General features: G+C 34.9%; 1 protein-coding gene across 2 annotated transcripts; it reads right to left on the reverse strand.

Annotated features, from left to right (window-relative positions):
* On the reverse strand, window positions 1-5907 carry LOC140861613 (ATP phosphoribosyltransferase 2, chloroplastic-like). 2 transcript variants are annotated; one of them, XM_073264635.1, is made up of 11 exons: window positions 5647-5906; window positions 5483-5542; window positions 4848-4961; window positions 3172-3237; window positions 2971-3078; window positions 2796-2879; window positions 1588-1689; window positions 1344-1457; window positions 1200-1280; window positions 951-1070; window positions 2-413 (listed from the first exon to the last, which is right to left on the reverse strand). In XM_073264635.1, exons 1-11 carry the CDS (start codon window positions 5842-5844, stop codon window positions 318-320), a joined length of 1143 nt encoding a protein of 380 aa, XP_073120736.1. In that variant the 5' UTR covers window positions 5845-5906; the 3' UTR covers window positions 2-317. The 2 variants fall into 2 exon arrangements, with proteins under 2 accessions (XP_073120737.1, XP_073120736.1); XM_073264636.1 differs by lacking the exon at window positions 1200-1280 and having other exon boundaries at window positions 1-413; window positions 5647-5907.
* Window positions 5908-9494: the final 3587 nt, after the last annotated feature.

A 9494-nucleotide genomic window follows, 5' to 3' on the forward strand; every position in this document is an offset into this window, starting at 1 on the left:
AGGCAGAAATATTAACGCGAAAAATTTAAAACAAGGAACACCTTTATATCATACATTCCTCAACAAAGTGACCGCAAATATTCCTCAACCAAAAATCTATGTAAGTGACGCAAATATGTTCATAAATAATGGTACAGCCACCAACCCCCTAAAGTGCTAATGCGAGTGGAGACTAACCCATTTTCTCCACATGTTGCAGACAATTAGTTGTTAACTGATACGAGACGATAAGAAATTTGTTGATATTTGGAATTTTCATGATATGGCTTCCCGTTACAGTTGAGGACGACAAAGAAAGTACAAGATACACTGGTGCCCTAAAGCCCCAACTTTGACAGGAGTTGGCGCCATCTTGGAGTTTCCTCGTCAAAAATGTAGGTCAGAGGAGAAATGAGAACCCCACTCCCTCCAATCTGCATCAGACAATAAATGAGATGTAAGATATTTCTGTCGTTCCCCAAAGAGAGAGATTGTACTTGAGGCAAACAAATGGGAATCACAAGCAAACTCACAAGTTAGAAGGTTGAAATGAGACTGTAAATACACTCACACAGCACATATAGAACATATCTTCGCAGGATAAGATTTAAGTATGATCAGGAGAAAATCTTCCTTACAGCCACAATGCAGAAATAAACATCATGACAATATGATACTGATGCCAGATGAAGAAGAGGAAATGATCGTACAAACACTATTAAAATCCTGGTGTAAAATGAAAATATACTTAAAGTGTATGTAAACGTGGAAAAAGAGGTTTTGATCATGCTAGAAAATTGTCAACTGAAGATGGGATGTGGTTCGTTAAAGGGACAATCCAATTCCAATCAAGCTGTTAGTTCCAATAAAGCTTATAAATGTGTTTTTCTCAAGACCATAGCAGAAAAGTTGCCCATGGTCCCATGCATGAACAAACATGCATAGATGTAGTAGCAAGATTATATTCTCACCGCTCTAAGCTGTTGAACAGACTTGTAAAGCGCTTTCTTTGGTACACAAATAACTATAGCATAAATTTCCACTGCTACCTTCCCGTCACGCTTGCAAAAAACTGGGCTTACAGTGGGTCCCTGCATACAAGTAAACATAAAGAAAGAAGCTTTAGATCTAGTACAGAATACTATTAATTGATGCCCCATCGGATGTTATCAACATCGTTAAATACCACACAATGACACAATGTAACAAGTTGGTCTGACCTGCAAACCAGATAGAGAGGTTTGGCTCAGAATTCGCTCAGCCACTTCTTCTGCATTTCTACCCCTCATGTTGGCAGTTAACTGCAATGAGACCGTCAAGGAACAGACATAACGAGAAGAACATAGAAAGCAACCGATTCATACCGTGAACTGGTCATCAGCCCTTAAATGTGCCTCCAATCTTTCAATCATTTCATGTGTTACATCAAGCACACCTTTCCGTTGGATCAATGACCTTTTGCTTGCAACAAAAACAGCCTGAAATAGCAAACCAAGGTCAAACGAGATTCCAAAGCAATAACTATAAATCAATTGACATAACCATTCCTGAACCAGATCCTGAACTTTTGAAGACATGTATAGATCAGCAACAACATGAAGTAATCACCTGACTTTCCAAAATAATTCCACCTTCAATTTCTTTTAAATTATTTTCTCTTAATGTTGTTCCACTACTCACAAGGTCCACAATAGCATCAGCAATCCCCATCTGAAAGAATAGGAAACAATCAGCAATCATTTTGCAAAGCATGATTAAAAGCTAAAGAGAAACCATCCAAGCAGAAAAACTTGTTATACTTAGAAGTGAACTTGGACAAAAGTTTATTCGAGTTAAATGAGCTAGTATCACTCTACAAACCTTTGCTTGGTGGACGTGAGCTAACTTTCATATGGTAAATGCTATCGTTTCAGTCAGTAATTAAAAAAAATTAATATATATGTACAAGACCCAACATCTTCTTCCCTTGGGAAGGGCATTTCGAAGCTCATTTCACCCTACAGAAACTTCCAGATATTTTTGTCTCTTCTTTTAACCAACGAATTTTTTACACTGACCAAATTTGCTATCATTCATCTCAAGGTTCTTATCTCTACCTTAAATTTTCTGCTGATGGATTTGCATAGTGGTATTAAGTATTAACATGGCTCTTAGATTTTCAGGAATTCTTGGTGAGAAATAATAATGTTAACATGATGAGTCATCTGAATGATAAGCAGATAAAACATAAGACAGTAACAAGATCTAGCATAGTGGTCAAAGGACGCACTCCTCCAAAATACCTCAATATGGCATAAAACTGGAAACGGCTTTTAGTTCTTTGCTGAAAACAAGAACTGGTTTAAGGTGCAAGTCTGTGATAGAAATTGCAAGAAAGTAGTGGCTTCTCTGGTTTGCACTATTGCAAGACTTTATTAAGATGAAAACCGCTTGAATTGTTTTGTGAAACATTCAATGCCGATAATTTTACCACAGCTATATGTATTGTCTTATGAACAAACCCTCAATTAAGATGGCCATTGACAACTAGCAGTATCATATACCATAGTACACAGTTGTATGAAGCTCTACTTTCTCTAAATTATTCTAATGAGCATAATTTATAGATGTGAACTTTTTAAAATTATGTTTCATGCTTCTGCCGATGGCTTAAACCTTTCCCTAGGGTTCATGCTCCAGCAAACAAAGTGTTCCTTAAATCAGGATCTCGTGACTCAAAATGAGGAGAAAAGTGTCAAGCAGAAGAAGAAATATAAAAGTCAAAATTCTTTTAAGGAAGACATAGTGTTCAATTGTGGAAGAATATTCATTCTTACAGCAGGAGCAGCCTCCAAAGCGCCATCAGCAGTTGAAAAGGTGACATGCTTCAATCCATTTTCTTCCATAAACCTAGGACCCAACTGCAAAAATTATTTTAAATAAGACTTTGACCATAAAAAGATTTTTAAGAATGGAAACCAGGACCAAAATTGTTCTCAAAATAATGCGTACATATGTGAAGCCAGTAGCAACTCTCAGAGGTCTCTCAGGTGTCCACTGTGGCATCCGCGCTAGTTCTTCCAAAGAATTTATATTCTCAAATATGCCATACTTGGGAATCTAGTAAAGAGAGAGAGACTATACACCCACTATCCAAAAATTCAAAAACAAGGAGTTGCAAATGATTGATCACAATTATAAACAATGACTCACTGCTAGGGATAAACGGCAATCTCCATAGTTCAGATTGTCATGGACAAGGATGAGATCTTCACTCCCCTACAGAGAAAAATATAAATGTTAAAAATCCAAACAAAATCCTACAAGTTAACAGCCTGAATACAATTATACACAATTCATTATGTACAATCAATTGCCCATAATAACTAGAAAAAATTGCACATTTCCAAATACTGGAAGTTATCTTTGTGTATAGCAATCAAATCAGAGCTAGTGGTTGCATATAACCCAAGGCCTTATTCTAGAATGATTGCTCCAAAAGTAAAAAAAGCTTCAAACTTAATCTGAGTATTTCAACAGAAACATGAATATCAATGCCCAAACTGCATCATGTCAAATCTATAGGCAAATGTAAAAAAAAAATAAAAAATTCATGTATTCACAGCGAGCATTATGCATAATGGAAGAGCGTAGCCATGAAGAATAAGCTTTTAATGCTATAAATTACTTTCCGTGGTGTCATGTCATCATCTCTTTTGGATTTTTGAAAATGCGCAAAAGTCCACTTCTATACTTGCTCGAAAAGTAAAAAGCTTCAAATTTTGGTCAGAGTATTAGGACAGAAACAACTGTATGGATATCAATGCCTAAACTGCATTATGACAAATCTACGGCAACTATAGTTCCTGTTTTTACAACATGATTATGCATAATGGATGAGGATGAGCCTTGCCACAACTGGTAATAATTAAACACTACTTTAACACCACTACTTTCCATGGTGTCAAATCATCGTCTCTTTAGGTTATTTGAACTTTGAAGATGAGAAAAACTTTTTATGCATGTACACCCCTGTTGAACACCAGTAACAAAGGAATCAACATTTTTTTTTAAATAAGAACCGAGGATATATTAATATAGAAAGTTAATAATTAGTAATTACAAAAAGCGGGCAAGAAATCCGCCGCAGACGAAAGGGTAACCAAAGCCCTATCACATCACCAGCAAATAAATTTCCATTCCCTCAAAATATCCGAGATCGAAAAATTTCTAAACTCTAAGCTCTTCCCTATCCAAGTAGACAATGGAATCAACACTTTTTAATAATAACCTAGCTTTCCAGGGTAACTTTTTAGAGTTGTGGAACGAATAGGATTAAGGAATTATAAATGACACGGATCCTACATCATGCTACTCCCAATCGGAAGAGGTAACAGACTTGTCGCATACAGTGGAACATAGCACTGCAGCTGGGACATCAAATTTCTATGCAAGACCAGGAGACCGGGCGCCTTACGTATCTAGTATTGGTTCATATAGCAAACGGTGAACTAGCAATTCATGTAAGTTGTTTGCAAAATGTTAGAGCATGTTCTCACAACTCTATCTAGAAGGGCTTTTTCTGTGGTGTTGGGCAACAACAGTAGTAGGAATTCACAACATCTGAAACAAATATAACCACCTCAGACACACCGGCACAGCTATGAATGGCATCAAATAGAAAAACAGAATTAACTTATAATGTCGGGAACGCATAAGTGCACGGTTTTGCTGCATAAAGAAAATAGCATCGAGAAGTGGAAAATGAACCAATTATAACAATAACAACAACAAATTATGACTGTACGAAGTTCTTTTATGCTAATTATACACAGTATTCCAAAGATTCATCATGTTTTAGTACAATCTCCCCATGGACTCCCTCTTACCTGCCCGTACTCTGACACTGTGTCCAATCCAACAATTCCGAGGTCCAAATCTCCAGATATTAATTTTCTCACGATGTCCTTAGGCCGTTGAAACCAAACTTCCAAATTACTAATCTGCAATATCACAAATAGGCTACTATAAGATAAACTACATTGAAGTCATACAAACAAGTACAAGCTCCACAGCTGTTGACACAAGAGGAGATGAAACTATGTTAGACAATACACCACTTCCCTTTGGCATTGCAGAAATATATTCAAGTTCTGTACACAGCAAAACGGCAGCTGTGAATCTTTTGAGGGCAACATTGAAAAAAACAGCATTGAGAAGCAAGATTAACCAAAAACATTTCATACAATTGCATAAGCTTAAACTTCATCGAATTTCGGCCACATCAATCACTATGACTTGTTGACACTGTGTCATGTAACATTACAAAAAGTACCATCATTGACAGCAAGATCACTAAATCCACGCTTTTACTCACAAAACACACACTAAACTTGAACTAAAAAAAGTATCAATTATTACTGAATCTCATTTGAAGCAAACCTTATGCATGAGGAAAATAAAAGGCACAACAGACTAATGACATATCAGCAATCAACAAGGACTCGAGAAAACAAGAATGCACCTGAGGAATTTCTGCGACATACTGCCGTGGATTCACCTGCCTCACTGACAATTGACAATCCTTCAGTCCCAACCCAAAAAACAAAAAGTCAGTCGGCCTACTAAATTCCTCGAAAATATAATCGCAAACAATCAACACTAAGCTCATGAACAAGCCAAAATTACCTTGAGAAGATCAAGAGTGTCTGTAGCCATTCGACCTTTGCTCGGCAATCCAAGCCGAACTTCATTTCTCTCATGAGACGTCGCTGAGCAGCATGAAATGGCCAATTTCGCCGGATAACAGTGACCTGGAGAAGAGGACGGCGGGAAAGGTGAAATTGAAGACGTCGGTAGCAGAAAAATGGTTCTCAGAGCCGACATTTCTGCACTCTCTTGTGCGAGAGTAGCCAAGGGGATTTGAGCGCCGCCGCGTATGCTGTTGGAATATACTGCCTATTGCTGTTTTTTCACTGTTTACCATAAACACTATTTTAACCTATTTTTTTAAATATTTTGGAAACTCGCGTGAAATCACCAAAGACTTCAGCTTTAAAAAAATTCCTAGTAGTGAGTTGGCTTATGTTGGACTTCATGAGTGCCTGAGAATTTTTTCTTTTTTGCTTCAAAGTTTTTTAACGAATTATTTTAACTCTCTATAATAAAGTTACAAGTTTTTATTGTCAAAAAAAAAAAAAAAATTTAAGTAACGCCGCTATCACAGGCGTGACTTCAATGTCCAAAAATATGTTAAATTGAAGGAAAATAATTGATATGCTATCATTTATAATCTTTTCTATTTTATTAAAGTAGGCTAGGATATAAACTGATTTTGTGTGTCAAACATACCAAAATATGTTGTTTCAATTTTTCCACTCAAATCATCTATTGAGTGAAATTCAGTATATGAGTTCGATAGTATTATATTAATATGGTAACTTCTTTCACGTACCCTTACCCTTAATTTTAGTTACTTTAAAATTATTTTCCTTCATTCAGTTTCACTTTTCGCACTCTATTTCCTTCCACGTTCTTTTATCTTCGAAAGTTGCCTCAACAAGTAACATTAACTGCAATTGGTTTATAGTTTTTTGAAAGCTTCTCCATTCAACAAACAGATTTTTATTGAATATTATAAGCAGATTTCAAAAATTCTTTCTCTTTTTCTTCATTTTTTAACTGAATCAATGTTGTACTTCAGATTCTATATATGTTATTCTTTCGGCCATTTCTACAATAGAGATCAAGGATGAAGTTCAACTACAATAGGTAAATACATTTTGTTTTATTGATTATATTTTGGTTTTGGTTCTCTCCAATTGAATCCGATGGGAATTGAATAAAATTAGTTTGCTATTTTTAACTCCTTTGATCAAATTTCTGTCAAGCAGATTTCATATAAGAAGCTTTAATATACCTTAATATTTTTTTTTTTTTTTTTTTTTTTTTTGCATGGAGCATTAGAAATTTAAAGGTAATTTTATACTTGTCATTCTCAATATGATCATAGGATCAAAAGCTCATTTCACGTGGTGTTGTAAAATATGATGGGTACATACTATATTGGTTGCTAATGACCTCTCTATTATTGTAGATTTGTTTCAAGTACATTTTCGGATGGCCAAATTTTTTTAAGACAAATGTATTATCAATCATACCACGTGACAGCTCTTCGAGTGTTTGAGAAATTTTTTTTTGGTTGGATCACTTGTTAACGTGACATTTCTACTTCTCAATTAAGATTACAAGTTCTTGTATATATATATATATATATATATATATATATATTTATATATCAACCATACATAAAAATGTTGTATATAATATATTAAAACATTTTAAAAAAATTATTGGAACGGCCAGACCTGACCCAAGGACTGACCCATCTAGGCTCGTATTCAAATTAACTATTAAAACAGTATTCCAACACACCTATTTTTCACGATGAAATGAGTTTATCCGACACCTATTTTAATAGTTGTACATACACCTATATCTAATTATAAATAAATAACAATTTACAATTAGTTTATATATATATATATATATATATATATATATACAAATATAAAACAAATTTTTTAAACATTGAAGTCACGCCTCTGCTAATGGCTGGACTTCAAAAAAAGATTTTGTTTTTAAAATCAAAGTCATGACTTCGGTTATTTCACGCCCAACCGGATACATTAGTTTCGGAAACCTTTTCAATTTTTACCATAATTTGATAATTTAAAATAATGTTTACGATAAACAGTGGAAAAAAAAAACCGCCAACACTTGGAGACAATTGATTCATTGAAATTTTTTATATATTTTATTAATTAATTCAATACAAGGAACATTTTCTTAATGAAACATATTTTTTTATTTTAATTAAAAAATCGATAATTCATTAAAAATAATTGTTTTTTCAAGAAAATATACTCCTAAAAAAATATGCAGTGCGTTCTCGAATAAATTAGAAGAAACTAGAGGTATAGGTTTAAAAAAATTGACTAATATAAGTTTTTATAAGGGCAAATTATTTTAAACTCCCCACTACCAAACTTCTCTTTAACTTAACTCTCTACCCACCCTTTTCTTTATTTTCACTCCCTAGTGGTCCCCATATTTGAATTAAAATATAATTAAAACTAATCCTTTGTACGTGGCTTTGTTATACCTATCGAACCAGTCCCGGCCATACAAGACTATTAGTTACGCAAGGTTTCCAATCGATATACTCCAGATTAGGGTCAAAATGCTTTCGTAAAATGAATTAAATTTAAATACCTCTTTGACCAAAATGTCGTCGGGTTATACCTGCTGAATTTTACGAAGTGCTCCTCACACTCCAACCACGCAGTCGCAACAGATGGTTTCTGCACAAGCTCCTTCAACGACACCCAGTACAGCCTTAATTCGTTTTCTACCTTAAGGCGTATAGTATATAAATTTAATTATAAAATATGAGCATGAAGAACGAGAGATTTAGGAAATTTATTCAGACATAATATTATTACATAAATCAACTTCTTTGAAGAGGAGAAGACAACTTGTTTAACTACTCATAGTAGCCTTGTTCTTGAAATACATAAAAAAAACTTAATACAATAGAAAGAGAAATATTACAACAATTTATTTGTAAGAAAACTGAAGGAAATGATCGATATCTTCAGCTTCCTCAAATGCCTGTATTTATAGCTGTAGTTCCACTCGTTTCACCGAGAAACTTCAGGGAATCTCACAGCTGTCTTGTATTTCTTTATGCCATTATTGATGACATCTTTTACTAGTGGAGGAGGCAGCTGTCTGGAATTTTTATGTCATTATTGATGGCATCTTTTACTAGTGGAGGAATCACATGTCTGCCACTTTCTTTTGGCTTTATTCTTCTCACATGCCTGCTTTATTGTTGTCGGGGCATCTTTTGCTTTTGAAGTAGGCCCCTGTGAAAACGCATCTTCGGTGGTCCTTGTCCACCTTTGTGTTAGAACCTAATGGGGGGGATTTAGGTTCTATTGGCAACTTTAGCAATTTAAAGCGATTATGCTAGTACGCAAGCGGAAGACTTAAAGCAATTAATAATAAGTGCGATAAATAAATGCGTAATGTAAATAAAAGGGATAAGAGATGTTTATGGAAGTTCGACAATAAATCGTCTACGTCTCCCCTTCTTGGTTAAGATCGATTAACCAATGATCCACTAGCACTTCAACGTCTTGGCCTTGATGGCTCCAAGGATAGCCGTACAACTCAACACGATCACCGTGCCGATACAACTCGATACTCTTGGCCTTAAGGGTTCCAAGGATAGCCTCAACACAAACACTTGGCTTCACACTCAAGTGCTTACAACGATAGCACAACACACTTGGCTTCACACTCAAGTGTTTACAACAATAGCACAACCAACTCACAAACTATTTTTACAAACACTCTCAAATATATCACACAAACACTTTGATAGTGAGAAATTGCTTGCAAATGAAAGAAGAGATGAGTTGGGATGTCTCCAAATAAATTTGGATGACCTCTATTTATAGTTGGCAAAG

Source organism: Henckelia pumila, chromosome 4 (assembly GCF_033568475.1).
Source record: "Henckelia pumila isolate YLH828 chromosome 4, ASM3356847v2, whole genome shotgun sequence".
In the NCBI taxonomy this organism is placed as follows: Eukaryota; Viridiplantae; Streptophyta; class Magnoliopsida; order Lamiales; family Gesneriaceae; genus Henckelia; species Henckelia pumila.

What these genes read in the sequence shown, in the direction of transcription:
- LOC140861613 (XM_073264635.1), bottom strand. Translation starts at nt 5,844, where the DNA reads ATGTCGGCTCTGAGAACCATTTTTCTGCTACCGACGTCTTCAATTTCA. An exon ending in ATGTCGCAGAAATTCCTCAG is followed by an intron (nt 4,962 to 5,482) that starts GTGCATTCTTGT and finishes GTGATATTGCAG; the next exon opens with ATTAGTAATTTGGAAGTTTG. An exon ending in GAATTATTTTGGAAAGTCAG is followed by an intron (nt 1,458 to 1,587) that starts GTGATTACTTCA and finishes TTGCTATTTCAG; the next exon opens with GCTGTTTTTGTTGCAAGCAA.